Here is a 21,055-nt window from a genome sequence, read left to right as displayed (position 1 = left end):
ACCCCCTGCTGGCTGCTGCCCCCTGCTGGCTGCTGCCCCCTGCTGGCTTCTACCCTCTGCTGGCTGCTGCCCCTGCTGGCTTCTACCCTCTGCTGGCTGCTGCCCCCTGCTGGCTGCTGCCCCCTGCTGGCTGCTGCCCCCTGCTGGCTACTACCCCCTGCTGGCTACTACCCCCTGCTGGCTGCTGCCCCCTGCTGGCTGCTGCCCCCTGCTGGCTGCTGCCCCCTGCTGGCTACTACCCTCTGCTGGCTACTATATAATATTCATGAAGTGAACGTGCGTCAGAAACAAAATCAAACCACAAAGAGTGAAAACTCACCTGAGCGCTGAAACCTGAACACATCCGGTTCTTCCGGATCCACATTCCCGCTCAGAACCTCCGAGTCTTTGAATCCGGCTGAAGGCTCTGCTGCTGCTGCAGCCTCTGCACTGGGAGCCTTTGGCATTTATTCTTTCTGTGCCCTGAAAGCACCTTTTCAATAAAATGAAGAATTATTATTATTCTAAATTCTAATTATTATTACTGCTTCAGGGGCGGCAGACTTCCGGGTTCTGATCCCATGAAGGTGTTTTTGTGGAGGCGGCAGGCGGAGCAGCAGCTGCCAGGCTTCAGTTTGTCGCTTTTACAGTGAAAACTGCGCAGTGTTTCATACATGACGCCTCAGATGTTTGGCTGCTCGGATCAATTATTTCAGCTTTTTCCTTCAATTTTAATTGTTTCTGAGTTCCTCAATTTTATGGATCATAATATTGCAGAGATTAGTTACATTTAAAATAGTTTTATTTGAAAAAATGACTTCTTGTGTCAGAAACATTTTAGTTTCCTAACTTTGATCCTGTAGATCTAATTTGGTTTGTTTTCAAAGCGTGTTTTCAGATTTCAAATTATCTTTTACGTTCACAAAAATATCCCAATTTATGAAGCTAAATTTAAGTAGTTTTTTAAAAAGAAAAAAATTAAAGATTATTGAACCAAACATTATTTCAGTTTTATTTGTTTTTTTCAGTCCAAAATTATTTTTAATTTCCCAAATTTTTGAAACCAACTTAATATCTCAGATTCAGCTTCATAAATTTGTCTGTCAAAAAATAATTTGAAAACTGAAACAAAAAGATCAAAACTCCTTTTTAAGTCATTTTTAACAACCGTTTTTGCCTCAATTTAGCTCCATATAATAGAGTAAAATAGAGTAATTCTTCTGTATTCTATTATTATTGGCTCATATTTTCTAAAATAATCAGCTTTTACTAGAAATGTTTGTCCCGACACAAACAATAAAGTATTTTTACATATAATCAAGTTAAATATCTGGATTTGAAGTGTCTGGTGTGGAAGTTTTTCCTTGTGCTCCAGGAGTTAGCCTGATCCCACTCAGCGTTGCTCTGACTTTAAACTGATCCGGTTGTGAAGCAACAAAAACATGATTAAGAACTTTTTACAGATGTTCTCGAGTTTTATTACTAGTTTATGAATTATCAAAGAGTAAAAACATTTGTTGTATTTTATTGAAGTTTTAAATTCAAATCAAATAATTTGTCGAAATTGCTGTTGCTTGTAATGTCTTATTTTCACCAAAAGATGGCGACAAGAAGCAGCACTCGGGCGAAATCAAACCCCAGAGACAAAAGATCGTCTATAAACATGATGCGCGTAAGCTTCTACAGCGTGTACTTGAAAAGATGAGTTACTAAAGGTATTTAAATTGTTTCTTTATGAGACACATGCAAATCAATTGTATTACATATAATTAACGCGGATGTAGCCAAAATTAACAAAAAATTCAATTAATGAAAATAACCCTCATGATTCTATTTTAAAGTTTAATCTACTTTTAGCCCGTTGAATCTATAAACCCCTAAATAAGGACAAAAGTTGAAAATTAATAATGGCTATAAATAAACTCTGTACAACACATAGAACTATGCAAAGCTTTATGATTCCTCTTAAAATATATTTCTACTCATTCTGCTCATGTCTCTGACAAATCGCCTCAGAGTGAGCCCTCTGCCAATCGTCTGGTCCTGGGGATTTTGCTCGGAGTGAGCCCTCCCCGCTGTGGAACAGATCGTCTCCTCTCAGATCCGCTCCGAACCGCTGCCGCTCGGACCGGACCGTCGCAGTAGTTTGGCGGAGAGTAGCGGCTCCATCCTCGGCCTGGAGCTGCGTGGTCCGGTCGGAGGACCGACACCTTTGGACTCGCAGGTGCTGCTGCAGGATCCGGCTGGTTCCGTTCGTGTCGGGCTCGGTTCTGGATGGACACAGTGAAATCGGAGGTAGTTTTGAACTTTTTCTCCTTTCAAACTTTAGAGTCCAGTTTGAGGGTCGAGCTGCAGTTGTGGTAATTAATTCAGTTCGGTTCTGGTCCAGATGTTTTGCAGGTTCTAAAGAGTTAAACCGCGATGGTTGGTGGAAAAATGTGAACCTGTGACCTTCCTCACATCGATTTTATGTGACAGAAATGATGAAACATTAGAGAGTAGGATGGAATACCATCGTCCTTCTCAAGTTTAGGTTTTGTGTTTGAGCAGAAACTTCAGGGATCTGAACCGGATCGGAACCGGATCGGAAGCCCTTGTGTCCAGCAGGATCCTGAAATCTGGTTCTGCAGAGGAAACAATGATCTTCAGTAAACAAACCGACTGAACTTAACACAAACTGCTGTTGGTGAGGAGAACCGGGTCCTGAACCGGGTTCTGTTAGACACTGGAGAATCCTGTCAGAGCTTTTTAATTTGGATAGATAATCCTCTCAGATTGACAATCCTAAATCCTGCCTCAGATTATCAATTCAACCCATTTAATGTTTCACTTTGATCAGAGTTTTAGTTGAAAGTTAAAAAATCTGAAACGTCCTGGTGAGTTCTGCTGGGAAATATCCAGGTTCAGCTCCAGGTTCAGGTTCCAGGTTCAGATCCAGATTCCAGGTTCCAGGTTCAGCTCCAGGTTCCAGGTTCAGCTCCAGATTCCAGGTTCCAGGTTCAGCTCCAGGTTCCAGGTTCCAGGTTCAGCTCCAGGTTCCAGGTTCCAGGTTCAGCTCCAGATTCCAGGTTCCAGGTTCAGCTCCAGGTTCAGCTCCAGGTTCCAGGTTCAGCTCCAGGTTCCAGGTTCAGCTCCAGATTCCAGGTTCCAGGTTCAGCTCCAGGTTCAGCTCCAGGTTCCAGGTTCAGCTCCAGGTTCCAGGTTCAGCTCCAGATTCCAGGTTCCAGGTTCAGCTCCAGGTTCCAGGTTCAGCTCCAGATTCCAGGTTCCAGGTTCAGCTCCAGGTTCCAGGTTCAGGTTCCAGGTTCAGATCCAGATTCCAGGTTCCAGGTTCAGCTCCAGGTTCCAGGTTCAGCTCCAGGATCCAGCTCCAGGTTCCAGGTTCAGTTCCAGGTCCACAGACCAGATCCAGTTTGTTCAGGTGAATCATTCTGACGTTCAGTCTAGCTTCAGAGACCAGTTTCAATCAGAAGAGGTTAAAATCTTCTCCATCCAGGACTTGTACAGGTCAAGGATCAGGAAAGAGGGAGCTAGCATCTCTGCAGACCACACACATACTGGACACAAACTGTTCAGTTTTCCGGTGGTGCGACAGAGGCCGTCTCTCTGTGTTCCTTTATCCTAAGTTTCCTTCACCTAATGTTTCATATTTCTATCAGTGGTGGCCAACACTAGCTGAAAGGTTAGCTGTGCTAACCCAAAAGCAGCAATCATAAACATTAGTTTTGCTAACGCTAAAGAGCTACATCAACATAATAATTGGCAGAAGAATATTTAAGTTTTAGCACAAGCCAATGCTAAGCGCTCAACCTGCAGTGCATTTAGCAGATGCTAATGCTAAGCGCTAGGTGTCCTGAGCAGAATGAGAGGAGGCTTCTCATGTTTTTGTCAGTTCTAAGTTTTAATTATCGCCCTGGTTGTCCATCATTTATATCTCACATCTGCTCACTGTGAAATTCTTTATTTGTGACCCAGTCTGGCCCAATAAGTCTGGTTCTGACAGCTGCTCTATTATTCTAACGTCCAGAGAAGAGCTGACCTTTGACCTTTTCATCATCTCCGTCTCTGTGTTTCCAGCTGCAAGCGCTCTGACTGCGGACCGGTCCGGTTCTGACCCGAACCCGGTGTTTCCCTGACCAGCTGAGCGTTGTCTCCCTGGAAACAGAGATGCTCCACGGCGACAGGAAGCAGCAGGCCAGCAGACAGGAAGCGGAGGGCCAGACCACCGTCGGCTGACGGAGCTTCTCCACCTGGCAGATCTCTCTTTCTCTCTCTCTGATAACACAAGATGTCCGCCGATAACAGCTCGCCGCCCTCATGCCCCGCCCAGAACCAGGCTCTGCCCACGCCGTCGCCCAGCCCGCCCGCCGCCATCTGCGGTCGACTGTCCGACGGCAGCCAGACGGGCCCCAGCCCCACCAACTCCAGGGGTTCCCTGCAGGGCGTCTCCTTCCTGCTGCAGATAGGACTCACCAGGGAGACCGTGACCCTTGACCCTGGAGATGTGTCGCTGTTGGCGGTCCGAGAGCTTGTCTGCTCCATCGTGGATCAGAAGGTATGGCGGGTTTGACGCTTCAGCGGGAATTGCGTAACTTCAAACTGTTAGTTTGAGCCAAATATTTAGTTAGCAAGTCAAACATATAGCTTTAGCTGTTAGCTAAACATATAGCTTTAGCTTTACAACTAAATACTTAGTTAGCAAGCTAAATATGTAAGCTAAACTACATATTTAGCTCACGAAATTTGGATGCGTCAGTTCAGTGCGCTTCAGTCCAACTCCAGTCCGTTTGTCTCTAAACTCCAGTTCGGTCGGTGAAGTGTACATGCTAATCGACCTCTGACCTCTGGTCCTCCAAACCTCAGTCTGGGTTCGGTCTGAATGTGAACACCAAGTGGAACGGAGAGCGCTCCAAAAGCAGGACATGGATTACAGTGCAGGGCATTCTGGGTCAAGCTAACATGTTAGCCTAGCGCTAGCAGCAGAAATGGCTCCTGGTCTTCAGCCCAAGACTAAAGAGAAATCCTCCATCACTAAACTCTGACGCCTCCATCTTGTTTCATCTGGTGAAGATGGAAGTTGCTCTCAGCGTCTTCAGAGGTTTTAGTGTCGTTTCCTGCAGTGGTTCTTGATGCAGCGCCCCCACAGGCCAGGAGGGGAACATGCTGGTGATTGGGACCCCGGACTCCATCAGAAACCTGAACCGGATCAGAAACCTGAACCGGATTAGGAATAACAATGATCACACACACACACACACACACACACACACACACACTCGCACACACACACACACACACACACACACACTCGCACACACGCACACACACACACACACACTCGCACACACACACACACACTCGCACACACACACACACGCACACACACACACTCGCACACACACACACACACACACATGCACACACACACACTCGCACACACACACACACACTCGCACACACACACACACACACACACACACACACACACACACACACACACACACACACACACACACACACACACACACACACACACACACAGCCTTCTGGGGTTCAAACTTGGTTGTTTCAACTCTGTTCTTCTTCTCTGGTTTAATATTGATCCTTGCCAGAGATCTGTTGATCACTGATTCAGCTGATTGGTTCCTGTTCTCAGACCAGGTTCCAGTTTCACAGGAAGTGGAGTCTGCTCTGCCACTTCCTGCTCGTTGCAGCGTCAGCGCTCTCCACTTCCTGTTTGAGAGCTGCTGCTTATTTTCAAGGAGCCGTCAGCGCCGCTCCACCTGCTGACGGAGCAAGTCGCACAACTTTACATCCAACCGCCAGCCATTTGATAAATGCTCATTATTATTGCATTAAATATCAATAGATCGATACAATAAATAATTCTATTTTCTTATTGATTCAAACACAAAAACAAGAAAACTAATTTTATTTATTAATAAAGAATCCAAAAATAATTTTAAAAAAGGAAAATGATTTTGCTAAACAAAGTTCTGGTTTGATGTTCAGAATTTCTTTATTTTTATTAGAATATTTATATGCATTTACTATTTATTTTGATGCTGTTTAGTTATTTTTATTATGTGAAACAAATATTTATCACATTTCTGTACGGATGATTTATCGGATAATCTTTATAATTGTTATTAATGGACAGCAGATTAAAGGAATCCTGTGAAGCGATTTATTGGATTGTTTGGAAGCGGAGCAGCATCCTGAATAACTGCAAAAGTGAAAACTGCGATCTGATTGGTCAGAACTGACGCCACCTGCTGGTGTTTGTTGGAAAAGCGACTCGTTGGAAACCAAGGATCAACTTCCTCTTTTGTTCCTGTTTTGGTTTCTGATGGAAACAAAAAGACGAACCTTTATTCAGGTTTCCCCGGTCCAAACAGGATCGGATCCAGATCCTGGAATCGGATCCAGATCCTGGAATCGGATCCAGATCCTGGAATCGGATCCAGATCCTGGAATTGGATCCAGATCCTGGAATCGGATCCAGTACGGGTTCTGCTCCAGACCGGGAATGTGTGTCCGGGCCTGATTCCCGGCTTGTTCAGTGACATCACAGCGGGAATCTTCTGTTTCCTGCTTTTGTGTTGGATGATGTCACGGCTCTGCTGCGGTGCGTTCAGGGGCAGCGGGAAGTTCCCCTCATTCCCACTGTGTCCGGGACCGGTTCAGAACCCGGGAGGTTCTGTCCAAGCTGTCATTCTGTTAGGGAACGGAGGTCCGGTTGGTCCTGGCACTCAGTGGGATCTGACTCCGGTCTGACTCCAGAGATCCGGTTCCAGATATTTTGGGATCTCCATCTGGGACCGAACAGAACCAGAACCTTTACTGTTCATGTTTCTGGACGGTTCTGGGTTAGTTTAGGGACCAGAATCAAAAGTTCAACATTTCTGCTGCGTCACCATGGAGACGTGACGTCTCTCTGCTGTTTGGGTCGCTCTGAGGTTCTGATCGGGTTCTGGAATCGGCGGGTCTCCAAGCGCTTCATTCAGAACTCCACTTTCTGGTTGGATGTTCAGAGCCGGAACCAGAACCTGCACAGAGTATGAGGCATGTCCTTGTAATCATAAGCTGGTTCTGACAGGTCCGGTTCTGGTAGGCCCGGTCAGAGCTCATCAGCGGTTCTGTTAATCCCTTAATTGCGGTTCCGTGACCCGGCAGCTATTAGCACACGGTTTATCCTGGATTATCTTCTGGCTCCATTAAAGTCGGGTCCATCAGAACCAGCTGCTGTCGGACCTGAGCTGAACTTCCTTCAGAACATTCCCGGTCTCTGGACCAATGGGAAATCAGCTGATTTCCAGAACAACTGGAGTCCAGATGGAGGGAATCCGATGGGATTAACCTGAGCTCCATCGGGACCTGCAGCTCCAGACGATCGGACCGGATCGGACCGGACCGCCCGGCTCTGCGGCGTTCCGGTTTGAACCCAGCAGGAAGTTTTTATCTGCCTGGCAGTCAGAGCTCAGGGCAAAGCCCCGCCCTCACCTGCTAAGGACCTTGAAGCTGATTGGTTCCCATCCCTGATAACATCTGGACAGAGACAATCTGGGCCTCAGACGGGTCAGATCAGAACCGGACATCTGGGAGCATTTGCATCTTCATCATCAGGTGAAGAAGAGTCTCTTAAAGGGCCGGTACATCAGATTAAAACCTGAGGCATCAGAGCCGGAACTTTTCCTCCGAAAGGTTCTGGAAACCCGGTTCTGATCAGATTCTGTTAAGTTCCCTGGAGTTCACAGGTCGGTTGGATGGTCGGTTGGATGGTCGGTTGGATGAACGTTCTGACTCCGCCCTGTTTGGCTCTCAGTTCCCAGAATGTGGATTTTTCGGGATGTACGATAAAATCCTGCTGTTCCGCCACGATCCGACGTCCAGCAACATCCTGCAGCGCCTGGCAACCGCCGACGAGATCCAGGAGGGCGACCTGGTGGAGGCCGTGCTGTCAGGTAGGGGGCGGGGCCTATCGGGGCGGGGCCTATCGGGGCGGGGAGGGCACCTTTAGGGCCCCTGGGGAACTGAGACATTTATGATGAAAGCAGACAGAACAATGTAGTGAGCTTTTGAGTTTTTACAGTGGAGAACAGAGATTTCCTTCATGGTGCTCCAGAACCTCCAGAACTTGATTCTGGATGGCTGGGTTTGTTTGTTCTGGGCCCGCTTGGACCTCGGTTCTGATCCTGAGGCGCTCCAGTGAGGCCGCTTTTATTCTCCTTCTTTTCTCTTCCTCTCGCCTGCTGATGAACTCAGAGCGCTTCCTGTCAGCACCGTTCTGCTCTGAACCGCAGTGCTCTGGGTGGTGATGTCACTTCCTGCCCCGAGTCAGCAGGCGGCCTGAGCCCCAGGCGGCGCCGGTGGATCCGAGTCGCTTTGCAGGATGAAACGGTTCGGCAGAACTTCTTCCAGGAAGCTGCAGCGCCGTGCAGCAGCTGCACTTCCTGTCTGCACAGGCAGTCTGAAGCAAGGCAGCAGTTGCTGGTTCCACCGGATCATAATCTGATCATAATCTTGCCCTAACCCTAAAAATTGAAATACTTCAGCAGTTTAATCCCAGTTTAAACTGCTGAGGGTTTTTCCCCAGAATGTTCTACTCAGAGTGATGATGGTTCTGATCCGGTAAAACATTCAGAACCTTCTGAATGTAACCAGCCAAGATATCTTCCACTGATGGAGCACTTCCTGGTTTTTGCCCAATCAGAAAGAAGGGGGAAACGCCCACTGATTAGTTCAGCAGGGTCTGTTGTAATGGCTCTGAGTTTAAGGTCTAAGAGGGGAGTAGTGATGCTGTGGGCCGGTCATTAAACAGAACCTGGAATAAATCTGCAGACAGGCGGATCAGCAGGTCTCTGTGGAAACAGGAAATCCCGGTCCGACTCCTGACCTGGTTCCGGTTTGGTTCTATGGTCGTCTCCATCCGATCCTGTGGAAGCCACCGACGTTCTTCCGACTCTTCTTCTTGTCCGTGTTCAGCGCTCGCCACGCAGGAAGACTTCCAGATTCGGCCGCACGCGCTCTATGTTCACTCCTACAAGGCGCCGGCGTTCTGCGACGACTGCGGCGAGATGCTGTGGGGCCTGGTGAGGCAGGGCCTCAAGTGTGAAGGTACAGAGACGCCGCAGGGTTAACGCTAACGCTAGAGGAGCTGGTGGTCAGCTCACCACGTGTGCTCCCCCTGCAGGATGCGGCCTGAACTATCACAAGCGCTGCGCCTTTAAGATCCCCAACAACTGCAGCGGCAGGAAGAGACGGCTGTCCAACGTCTCTCTGCAGGGTCCAAGCCTGTCCCTGGCCCGACCGCCTTCCACCGAGCTGCCGCCACCGCCGCTGGAGGAGGTACACACAGAGAGGGAGGGAACACACACACAGAGAGAGAACACACACACAGAGGGAGGGAACACACACACAGAGAGAGAACACACACACAGAGGGAAGGAACACACACACAGAGGGAGGGAACACACACACAGAGAGAGAACACACACACAGAGGGAGGGAAACACACACAGAGAGAGAACACACACACAGAGGGAGGGAACACACACACAGAGAGAGAACACACACAGAGGGAGGGAACACACACACAGAGAGAGAACACACACAGAGGGAAGGAACACACACACAGAGGGAGGGAACACACACACAGAGAGAACACACACACAGAGGGAGGGAACACACACACAGAGAGAGAACACACACACAGAGAGAGAACACACACACAGAGGGAGGGAACACACACACAGAGAGAGAACACACACACAGAGGGAGGGAACACACACACAGAGAGGGAACACACACACAGAGGGAAGGAACACACACACAGAGGGAAGGAACACACACACAGAGATGGAACACACACACAGAGAGAGAACACACACACAGAGAGAGAACACACACACAGAGGGAGAACACACACAGAGAGAGAACACACACACAGAGGGAGGGAACACACACACATAGAGGGAACACACACACAGAGGGAAGGAACACACACACAGAGGAAGGAACACACACACAGAGATGGAACACACACACAGAGATGGAACACACACACAGAGATGGAACACACACAGAGATGGAACACACACACAGAGAGGGAACACACACACAGAGAGGGAACACACACACAGAGATGGAACACACACACAGAGAGGGAACACACACACAGAGATGGAACACACACACAGAGAGGGAACACACACACAGAGAGGGAACACACACACAGAGAGGGAACACACACACAGAGGGAGGGAACACACACACAGAGGGAACACACACACAGAGAGGGAACACACACACAGAGGGAGGGAACACACACACAGAGGGAACACACACAGCGTCTGATTGCTGCACGCCAATCACTGGAATTTGTTCATGAAGATCAGAACCCGACCCGATCAGAACCTCCCAGCTGCGGTTGTAGTGTTGTTATTCCTTCAGGTCAGAGGTCAGATCCGATCCCTAAGGTTTTCTCAGGTCCAAAACTTTTGTTGTTTTGTAAACTTTCAGTTGCCTGAAGTGAAACTTTAACTCAGCAGAATCAGAATCCTTTCATGGTAAACAGCCTCTGGAGGAAACAGCAACTGGGAGGTTAGCATACATACATGAACAACAACAGCTCTTTTAATACCATATAGCACTTTAGCGTTAGCCTCTGCTAATTACTGTGTGGACCATTAGCGTTAGCTTCCTTTAAATGCTTTTTTCCCCACCAATAGCGCCCCCTCCTGGGAGCCGGGAAGCGTAACTCCCTGCTGAGCGGCCGTCCCATCTGGATGGAGAAGATGGTGCTGGGGGGTTAAGGTCCCCCACACCTTCTCCGTCCACACCTACACCCGGCCCACCATCTGCCAGTACTGCAAGCGGCTGCTGAAGGGGCTCTTCAGACAGGGTCTGCAGTGCAAAGGTCAGCAGAACCAGTAGAGCCAGAATGGGCAGAGGCTGGCCTGCAGGATGACCTGCTCATGTTCTCTGCTGCAGATTGTAAGTTCAACTGCCACAAGCGATGTGCTGCCAAGGTTCCTCGGGACTGTCTGGGGAAGTGGACTTCAACGGAGGTCAGTTCCCTTCCTTCAGGCTGTAGTAGATCCATGTTGGTTCTGAGAATAGAACCAAACAGAACCACTTACCCGATCCAAGAGCTTCAGGCGGCTGCTGATCATCAGTCAGCTCCAATCAGCACTTATTGATCGCTTATTGATGCTAACGAAAACCAAAGCAACATGGAGAAAGAGGGCAGATACACTGAGGAATGGCTGGCAGGGGTGGAGTTAGTTTATTTATAGATGAATGGATGGATGGATGGATGGTTGGTTGGTTGGTTGGATGGTTGGTTGGATGGTTGGTTGGTTGGTTGGATGGTTGGTTGGATGGTTAGTTGGTTGGTTGGATGGTTGGTTGGTTGGTTGGTTGGTTGGATGGTTGGTTGGTTGGTTGGATGGTTGGTTGGTTGGATGGTTGGTTGGTTGGTTGGATGGTTGGTTGGATGGTTGCATGATTGGTTGGTTGGTTGGATGGTTGGTTGGTTGGATGGTTGGTTGGATGGTTGGTTGGTTGGATGGTTGGTTGGTTGGATGGTTGGTTGGATGGTTGGTTGGTTGGATGGTTGGTTGGTTGGATGGATGGTTGGTTGGATGGTTGGTTGGATGGATGGTTGGTTGGATGGTTGGTTGGTTGGATGGTTGGTTGGATGGTTGGTTGGATGGTTGGTTGGATGGTTGGTTGGATGGATGGTTGGTTGGTTGGATGGTTGGTTGGATGGTTGGTTGGATGATTGGTTGGATGGTTGGATGGATGGATGGATGGATGGTTGGTTGGTTGGTTGGTTGGTTGGTTGGTTGGTTGGTTGGTTGGTTGGTTGGTTGGTTGGTTGGTTTGGTTGGTTGGATGGTTGGTTGGTTGGTTGGATGGTTGGTTGGATGGTTGGTTGGTTGGATGGTTGGTTGGTTGGATGGTTGGTTGGTTGGATGGTTGGTTGGATGGTTGCATGATTGGTTGGATGGTTGGTTGGTTGGATGGATGGTTGGATGGTTGCATGATTGGTTGGATGGTTGGTTGGATGGTTGGTTGGATGGTTGGTTGGATGGATGGTTGGTTGGATGGTTGGTTGGTTGGATAGTTGGTTGGTTGGATGGTTGGTTGGTTGGATGGTTGGTTGGATGGTTGGTTGGTTGGATGGTTGGTTGGTTGGATGGTTGGTTGGTTGGATGGTTGGTTGGTTGGATGGTTGGTTGGATGGTTGCATGATTGGTTGGATGGTTGGTTGGATGGTTGGTTGGTTGGATGGTTGGTTGGATGGTTGGTTGGATGGATGGTTGGTTGGATGGTTGGTTGGTTGGATGGTTGGTTGGATGGTTGGTTGGTTGGATAGTTGGTTGGTTGGATGGTTGGTTGGATGGTTGGTTGGATGGTTGCATGATTGGTTGGATGGTTGGTTGGATGATTGGTTGGATGGTTGGTTGGTTGGTTGGATGGTTGGTTGGTTGGATGGTTGGTTGGTTGGATGGTTGGTTGGATGGTTGCATGATTGGTTGGATGGTTGGTTGGATGGATGGTTGGATGGTTGGTTGGTTGGATGGTTGGTTGGATGGTTGGTTGGTTGGATGGTTGGATGGTTGGATGGTTGGTTGGTTGGATGGTTGGTTGGTTGGATGGTTGGTTGGTTGGATGGTTGGTTGGATGGATGATGGGTGGGTGTCGGGTTCTGTCTCTCTGTGTGTGTAAACGAGTAGACCCAGGTCCTGTAATGCCCCCTGGTGGTAATGTGGTGAGTGAGTCCGGTCTGGTCTGGTTCTGGTGCAGAGCCGCTCAGCCCCAGTCTGGACCCCGAGGCCTCCATGGAGGTGGAGACCTGCGACGTAAACTGCGACGGAGGTCAGAATTTGGATGAGCAGGACGAGCCGTCCACGCCCGAGGACAAGCTCTTCTTCATGGACGGTTCCCTGGGAGACGCAGAGAAAGACGACGAGACGGCCAGAGCCATCAGGTGAGATGGTCGCCTCCCATTGGTCAGCAGGAAGGAAACCCGCTCTGACAGGAAGTTGGCGTTCCTCCTACAGCCCGTCAACCAGCAGCAACATCCCTCTGATGAGAGTGGTGCAGTCGGTGAAACACACCAAGAGGAGGAGCTCCGCCGCCGTTAAGGAGGGCTGGATGGTCCACTACAGCAGCCGGGACAACCTGGTGAGCCCGCCGGGTATCTGGGCTCAGAACCAGAACCACGAGGTCTGGTTTTGGTTGTGAGCCCAGATCCCAGTCAGACCAGACAAACTTAAATCCCTCTGAAGTTCCTTCAACTCATAAATCCTCAAACGAGTAAATCTCCTCCCTCAGAAACGTTTAGACAGGAAGTGCTGAGGAAGGTGATGCTGTGTGTGTGTGTGTGTGTGTGTGGTGTGTGTGTGTGTGTGTGTGTGTGTGTGTGTGTGTGTGTGTGTGTGCAGAGGAAGAGGCACTACTGGAGGCTGGACACCAAGAGCCTGACTCTGTTCCAGAACGACAGCGGATCCAAGTTCTATCAGGTAGGACAGCGAGCAGACCCGTCTGCTGTCACCATGACGAACGCAGCCACTCCCTCACACCCTCAGGTTTACAAACTTCTGCTGGGATCTTCAGGGACAAGTGGAGCAGAAGGAAATGATTCCTGGCTCCCAACATTTTTACCAATCAAAATCTTAAAAGTGTGGAGTGCATTTATCTCGATCCAGATGTTCTACTGGTGAGTCAAAACCAGTAGAACCTGGTCAGGCTGCATCTCCAGCAGCACTCTGACTCATTTCATGACAAGAAAACATTACAAATATTTTCCTGATTCTGAACCTGAACAGAAGGAAAACTTGGTGGGGGGAAAACATGTTCCTGTCCTCTGCTTCTGCGCTGACTCGGCTCGGATTGTGTTCAGGAGGAATCTGAGGAACTCCTTTCAGCAGTGGATGGATCCAGTCAATAAATCTCAGGAGTTTCCTCGATGTGATGCCTGACCTTTGACCCTGCAGCTACCTCTTTGCTTTCATGAAGCGACCTGCTAGCCTGCAGCTCAGGTCTTTGCTGCCCCCCGCTGGCCGCAGGCTGTGCAGCAGGAGCATCCGGAGGGGTCCGAGCCCCCGCCGGGCGGACCGCCGCTCTGACTGCTTCAGGTTGGATGGAGGGATGAATCCTGTCCTCCTCTCAGGAACTGTCTCTCTCCCGGCAGGAAGTCCCTCTGTCCGAGATCCTGCGGGTGGAGGCGGCACAGGACTTCGGCCATCTTGCCCAGGGCAGCAGCCCGCACTGCTTCGAGATCATCACCGCCACCACGGTCTACTACGTCGGGGAGGACGCGGGCGGGCCGCCCCGCGACCCGGCGCCGGCCGCGTCCGGAGTGGGCCGGGCCGTGGGGCGCAGCTGGGAGAAGGCCATCAGGCAGGCGCTGATGCCCGTCACCCCCAAGGCCAGCGTCGGCGCCGGGCCGAGCAAGGACCACAGTGAGTTCCCAGAACCAAGTTAGCATGGTGGGGTATACTGGTCAGACTGATCAGGATTTGGAGCACGTTTGGCTGGACTCGGGTCTGGATCTGGTTAGACTGGATCTAGACTCATTAGTGGATCCAGATCCAGATTCCATCCAGGGTTTCAAACCAGACGTTGATGCTATTAATGTTGTGTTTTACTTTAAAAGCCGACATCATGACCTGATGGTTTCCAGACATGTTTAAAAAGCGAGTGGAGGAAAAGCTCTGCTGCATCAGGTTCTGGTTCCAGCAGAATCTCCTGGGCCCGTTTCAGTCAACATCCAGAACTTCCGCCTGCTTCCTGCTCAGCTTCCATTAGTGAAGCAGCAAAACTTCACACCGCTCCAGTTACCATGGAAAGCCAGTTTAGACTGTTGGGAAGTTTACTGGTTCCTGCAGTCAGAACCCGGTTCTGGTTCCGAGCACGAAACTTGGCCGAGGTTCTGACCCAGCGGCGTGAGCTGACCGGACCCCATCAGCCCGCCATCGACCGGCCCCCAGATTGAAATCAATGAGGGCCTGGAGCGCTCCGCTGTCAGGACAGATTAATGTCAGGAAGGGACAGGAAGTGCAGCACAGACACAGGAAGTGAGGTCAGGATGTCACAATAAAAGCCTGCTGGTTGCAGCTTGTAACCTCTTTGCTGTTTTCCAGAGGAACTCTCCATCAGCATATCCGTGTCGAACTCCCGGATACAGGAGAACGTGGTGAGTCATTCTGTTGTTAGGTTCTGACCTGGTTCTGATGAACTGGACCCGGTTCTGACCCGGTCCCCAATTGCAGGACATCAGCTCGGTGTACCAGATCTTTGCCGATGAGGTTCTTGGCTCAGGACAGTTTGGGATCGTTTACGGAGGTGAGATATTCCAGCCGGCTGATAAACGTTCCAGAACCGACCTGACCCGATTCTGCCCATGTTGTGCAGGGAAACACAGGAAGACGGGCCGAGACGTGGCGATCAAGATCATCGATAAGATGCGGTTCCCCACCAAGCAGGAGAGCCAGCTCAGGAACGAGGTGGCCATCCTGCAGGTACGCCGCTCCACCACCGGGGGCGCCGTTCCTCTTAACCACTGCTGATCGAGGTCCGGTTCTGGTCCGTTTCCACAGAATCTCCACCACCCTGGCATCGTCAACCTGGACTGCATGTTTGAGACACCTGAGCAGGTGTTTGTTGTCATGGAGAAGCTCCATGGAGACATGCTGGAGATGATCTTATCCAGCGAGAAGAGCCGGCTACCAGAACGCCTCACCAAGTTCCTGGTGACGCAGGTGAGCAGAACCAGCAGAACCAGCAGAACCAGAATCATTCACAACCATCCTGCTGTTTGGAGCTGGATCATTCACACCAGGAAATCTCAAGCTAATTAATTAGTTTTAAATTAAATACTTAGCTGAACTTGAGCTAGCTAATGTTGGTTCGCTAAATAATTAGCTTCTAAAATAAATGTGGATCTCATCAGAAGCAACAGGTGAATCCGGTTCTGTTGAAGTCTCTGCCAACCCATTGTTCTAACCCAAACCAGTGGTTCTGACCCGGTTGTCTTCTCAGATCCTGGTGGCTCTCAGGCATCTCCACTTCAAGAACGTCGTCCACTGTGACCTAAAGCCCGAGAACGTTCTGCTGGCCTCGGCCGAGCCGTTTCCTCAGGTCAGAGCCGACCTGCCGCCGAGCGCCTCGGAACTCGGTTCTGCCGAGTTCTGAGAGCCAGGAATCCCACTGACTTCCCGTTCGCCGGCAGGTGAAGCTTTGCGACTTCGGCTTCGCCCGGATCATCGGGGAGAAGTCGTTCCGGCGCTCGGTGGTCGGCACGCCGGCGTACCTGGCGCCAGAGGTTCTGCGCAGTAAAGGCTACAACCGGTCGCTGGACATGTGGTCGGTGGGCGTGATCGTCTACGTCAGCCTGAGCGGGACGTTCCCCTTCAACGAGGACGAGGACATCAACGACCAGATCCAAAACGCTGCCTTCATGTACCCGCCCAACCCCTGGAAGGAGATCTCAGGTGAAGGTAGGTCACCTGGTCACCATGATTACAGTCCAGACCGAAAGTATCATTCTGATTCCATGAATGGAAAAACTTCCATAAAACTAAAACGATTTATTCCATTTTCTAGAATCATGTTATTGTTCCTAGGGTGGGTAGAGCGCCACCTGTACAGATGTGTTGTTAATAAATCAGCTCGAGGTGAGCTGATTGGTTCCTGACTGATTTCCTCTCCAACAGCCAAAGACCTGATCAATAACCTGCTGCAGGTGAAGATGAGGAAGCGCTTCAGTGTGGACAAGTCACTGAGTCACCCCTGGCTGCAGGTAACTAGCTGCTAGCTATAGTCCTGATGGGACCTGGCTGCAGGTAACTAGCTGCTAGCTATAGTCCTGATGGGACCTGGCTGCAGGTAACTAGCTGCTAGTTATAGTCCTGATGGGACCTGGCTGCAGGTAACTAGCTGCTAGCTATAGTCCTGATGGGACCTGGCTGCAGCATAACCTTCCTTGTTCTGCTCCTCTGATTACATCCGGTCCAATTTATTGAAAAATCAACATGGATTACTGCAGGTTAATCTGTCTCATAGTTCAGATAGATTATGGTCAATGAAACATTTATTCAGCAGTGGGCAGCGCTAACTAAAAAGCTAGTAATGCACACACCATAACCATTCATTCCGCTAAAGCGCTACACCAACAGAGTGTGTCGCTAACGCTAAGTATGTCCCCGTCTCGTCCCTGCAGGACTACCAGACGTGGTTGGACCTGCGGGAGTTCGAGACGCGGCGCGGCGAGCGCTACATCACCCATGAGAGCGATGACGCGCGCTGGGAGGAATACGCCGACGAGCGTGGGCTGCACTTCCCCACCCACTTCATTATGTCTCCCAACCTGGACGACATGGACGAGGACCCTTAGAGGAAGCGGTTACCATGACCTGCTGTCTCAAAGCAGCAGAGGCAACGCGAACCCTGGTTTTTTTTACCCGAGCGGGTCCAGCGATCAGGGCTTCTTCTCCTCTGCAACAGGCTGACATACAGGACTCAGCAGCGCCCCCTCAGGTTGCAGTAGGGAAAACAACACAGAATTTAATTTATCTTCAATTTTATTCTCAGAACCACTATTGACATTAACAGCTTCATCTAATAATCCATAATCAGAGGCTGCACTCTGCTGATTAACTTCCTGGATTAATCCAGCAACGCTTTCCTAATCCAAGGTTTTCACTTCCTGATTCAGCAGCAGAAAAAAACATCAGTTTCATTCAGATTTGAAGGAAAATCAGATTCTGTTTCAGGAAAAGCAGCAGCTGGTCCAGAATCAAAGCAGTTTGATGTGTAATTGGATCTGAACCGAGGTCAGAGGTCGAAGCTGATTTCTGCTTCCTCTTCCTCACTGACTGACGAAGACCTGAGAACTTTTCTACTTTTGTAGCAGAAAACCATTAAAGTTGAACTGGGAACACTGGTTTCAGTCTTTTGCAACCTTTACTTGACTTCTGTTCTGAACCCGGTTCTGATCCGGGTCAGGAGAAGCAGAGCTCGGAGAAGCCAGCCACAGGAAGTGGCGCGGGGCTCTTCCTGTCCAGTTTCAGCCCAGTGGGCGTAGGCGGGGCGGCGAGGCGGCCGGGCGCCAGCAGACACAGGAACAGGAAGCGCTCGCCCATGTGGGCGGGGCTCGTCAGCAGGTTGTAGCTCCAGATCAGCTGCTTCCTGCTGGACGGGTCGCTGCAGTTCCTCAGCAGAACCTGGACAGAACCAAGCAGAACCCACCTGCATGCTGAGGGTCAGAACCAGAACCCACCTGCATGCTGAGGGTCAGAACCAGAACCCACCTGCATGCGAGCGTCGCCGCCCATGTTCTTCAGGAACGCCCTCTGGCTGACGGGGCCCAGACAGGCCACGCCCCGTCCCGCCATGCGCCGCAGGAAGCTGAAGTCCACGTCGGCCGTCAGGTCGGCGCCACCGGGGTCCAAAAGGACGTCGTGCAACCGATGACCCTTGAAGCCCTGAAACAGGTCGCATGTTAGAACCGGACCCAGACCCGGACCCTGACCCGGACCCTGACCCGGCGGCCTACAGCGTACCCTGAACGTGTCGGTCTTGGTTCCGTCGTGGCCGTAGTCGCCGATCAGCGCCGCGCCTCCCTGCTGCTGGATCCGCCGGGCCAGCAGCTGGACGATGGCTCCGCCCTCTGGACACACCTCCACGTGGCTCCGCCCCTCGCCGGCCTGCGCACACAACCAGGAGCGGTAAGCCCCGCCCCCTGAGTGTCAGCTGACCCGCCGTCCGGCTCCTCACCTGGACCAGCGAGGACGAAGCGAGCGTCGGACCCGGAGACAGAACCAACCGCAGTCGGCACGGGTCGGCCGGGTCCAAATCCACCAAAACCTCCCGCCAACCTTTCTCTGTCCGCTGGGGACGGGGACAGGTGAGGACAGGTGAGGACAGGTGAGGGGTTAGAGCAGGGCAGGTGCGGCTGCAGGTCGCTCTCTCACCTGGAACTTGTGGACCGGCAGAGTGTCGAAGAACTCGTGGGCAACAAAGATACTGAAACCTGAAAGAAGAAAGAGAAATGCGTGGAGGTCAAAGGTCAGCCAGGCTAAGTGTTTGACACCAGCGCCACATCAGGGAAAAGCTGGCAGAAACCCGGTTCTGAACCGGTTCCCACCTGCAGGGACATCTTCCAGGCGGTGGTACCAGAACACCGGAACCCCGGCCGCCGTCTCCCCTCTCTGGTACGCCGGGCCGGCCGGGTCGGGCTCGCCGCTCGCCTCCTGGCCGCCGGTTCCGGTCAGCGACTCGGCTTGGACTCGACTCAGAACCGGACTCACCTCCACCAGGTGGACCGACACAGAGGCTCCGCCCACTACAGAGCGCAGCTGGCCAAACACCTGGAGAGACAACAGAACCAGCATCAACCAGCCAGGACCAACCAGAACCTCCGGAACCAGAGATTGGGTCTTACTCTGAGGACGTCTGCCATCAGGGAACCTTTCCCCGGGCCCAGTTCTACCAGCTGCAAGCGACGTGGCCGACCCGCCGCCATCCACTCACTGACCATCCACACACCCAGCAGCTGCACACCAGAACCGGGTCAGAACCAGTGCAGCTCCTCAGTGCACTCATTGTAATCATCATCGGGTTCTGAGGAGCAGTGACTGGCCGGGTTCTGATCTAAACAGACTCACCTCTCCAAACACCTGGCTGATCTCTGGAGACGTGATGAAGTCTCCCTCTGGTCCCAGCATCATCTTCCTCACGTAGTAACCCTGCAGGAAGGAGACGCGTTAAGCCCCGCCCCAAAGTGGAGACGCGTTAAGCCCCGCCCCAAAGTGGAGACGCGTTAAGCCCCGCCCCAAAGTGGAGACGCGTTAAGCCCCGCCCCAAAGTGGAGACGCGTTAAGCCCCGCCCCAAAGTGGAGACGCGTTAAGCCCCGCCCCAAAGTGGAGACGCGTTAAGCCCCGCCCCAAAGTGGAGACGCGTTAAGCCCCGCCCCAAAGTGGAGACGTGATAAGCCCCGCCCCCAGCCTGATGGGGAGACATACTGCCACTGGGTTGGTCAGAACCTCCCTCATGTACTCGGACACGGAGATGGGCCCGGTGGATCGGATCTTGGCGCTCAGGTGTTTGAGCATGGAGGGGCGGGACTTCCTGTCCTGAGCTGAGGAGCTGCACAGCGGCGCGGCCGGAGCACAGCGCCACCTTCCTGTCAAACACAGACATTCTGGAGTCAGTCTGGTCAGGAACACTGAGCAGAACCAAATAGGTTCTACTCTTATCCAGAGACAAAACCGACCGGTTCTGGTCCAAACATCTACCAAAAACTGGTGGATAGTTTAGTCCCTGAGATTTCAGAATTAAATTTCTTGTTTTATTTATGGATAAATAAACTAAATGTTTCCAGTTTGAAATGTTCGTGAGGATTGAAACGTGCTGACCTTTCAGAATGAGGTCATGATTATTATTGTAATAGCTGGTAAACAGCACTATGAATGGTATCATCATAATCTGTGACGTCATGAGCTGAATGCTGAAGAAGCCCAGGTGAGGCTTCTGGATTAAGATGAACCGGGTTCAGAACCAGGTCAGTTTGCCCAGATGTTCTGATTCTGTGCTGAACCTGCCAGGTGTTTCAGCTTCAGGTGTCCCGTGGATCTGTGAGTGTGTGAGGTTCTGGTGGGTCTACCTGTGTCAGGTGTCACTGAGCCGGTCCGAAAGGCTGCGCGGTGACTGAAGGCTCTACTGAGCAGCTGCTGACAGACCTTCATCCTCGTTTCGCCGGTGTGCGTCACTTCCTGCAGCCGCTCTGGAGCAACCCTGCTGCCATTAGCTAATCTGCATAGCGGTGGGTTAATGTCCGGGTTAAAACCAAACTAGATTCAGAGTAAAAGCTGCGGCTTTCCTATCGGCTGTTAAAGGTCAGTCATCTGCCTGGAAAGGTTACAGGTCACCAGAGAGGATCAAAAAGGCACCGAGTCCTCCTGAAGTTGGCACAGCTAAAGCTAACAGCGGCGGCTCTGCCGTTTACCGGAACTGGTTATGGTCCGACAGCGCCACTTGCTGCTGGGGAGGATAACTACATTA

The 21,055-nt window shown here is 51.2% G+C and overlaps 2 protein-coding genes across 3 annotated transcripts; one reads left to right on the top strand and one right to left on the bottom strand.

Annotated features, from left to right (window-relative positions):
* The first annotated feature begins 2,674 nt into the window (after nucleotides 1-2,674).
* LOC129353649 (serine/threonine-protein kinase D3-like) lies at nucleotides 2,675-17,936 on the top strand. The gene is given in 22 exon segments (XM_055023012.1): nucleotides 2,675-3,263; nucleotides 3,296-3,400; nucleotides 4,057-4,534; nucleotides 7,805-7,943; nucleotides 8,965-9,096; nucleotides 9,173-9,327; nucleotides 10,710-10,786; nucleotides 10,788-10,897; nucleotides 10,972-11,022; nucleotides 11,025-11,048; nucleotides 12,793-12,976; nucleotides 13,050-13,173; nucleotides 13,434-13,511; nucleotides 14,183-14,453; nucleotides 15,135-15,187; nucleotides 15,264-15,336; nucleotides 15,406-15,512; nucleotides 15,591-15,752; nucleotides 16,033-16,131; nucleotides 16,223-16,490; nucleotides 16,707-16,792; nucleotides 17,213-17,936. Coding segments are annotated over 20 exon segments (2,634 nt in total). The 5' UTR covers nucleotides 2,675-3,263; nucleotides 3,296-3,400; nucleotides 4,057-4,267; the 3' UTR covers nucleotides 17,387-17,936.
* ndufaf7 (NADH:ubiquinone oxidoreductase complex assembly factor 7) lies at nucleotides 17,556-21,002 on the bottom strand. Of its 2 annotated transcripts, XM_055023013.1 has the most exons (10): nucleotides 20,658-21,002; nucleotides 20,017-20,177; nucleotides 19,659-19,739; nucleotides 19,436-19,546; nucleotides 19,139-19,361; nucleotides 18,966-19,024; nucleotides 18,769-18,882; nucleotides 18,555-18,698; nucleotides 18,303-18,476; nucleotides 17,556-18,215 (listed from the first exon to the last, which is right to left on the bottom strand). In XM_055023013.1, the coding sequence occupies exons 1-10, from the start codon at nucleotides 20,737-20,739 to the stop codon at nucleotides 17,994-17,996; spliced, it is 1,371 nt and encodes a 456-aa protein (XP_054878988.1). In that variant the 5' UTR covers nucleotides 20,740-21,002; the 3' UTR covers nucleotides 17,556-17,993. The 2 variants fall into 2 exon arrangements, with proteins under 2 accessions (XP_054878988.1, XP_054878989.1); XM_055023014.1 differs by lacking the exon at nucleotides 19,436-19,546.
* Between the last annotated feature and the right edge of the window lie 53 nt (nucleotides 21,003-21,055).

The sequence above is a fragment of the Poeciliopsis prolifica genome, unplaced genomic scaffold, assembly GCF_027474105.1.
Source record: "Poeciliopsis prolifica strain line A6 unplaced genomic scaffold, Auburn_PproV2 SCAFFOLD094, whole genome shotgun sequence".
Classification (NCBI taxonomy): domain Eukaryota; kingdom Metazoa; phylum Chordata; class Actinopteri; order Cyprinodontiformes; family Poeciliidae; genus Poeciliopsis; species Poeciliopsis prolifica.
Note: the sequence above shows the minus strand (reverse complement) of the source record. Positions and strands in the feature narration are given on the sequence as shown.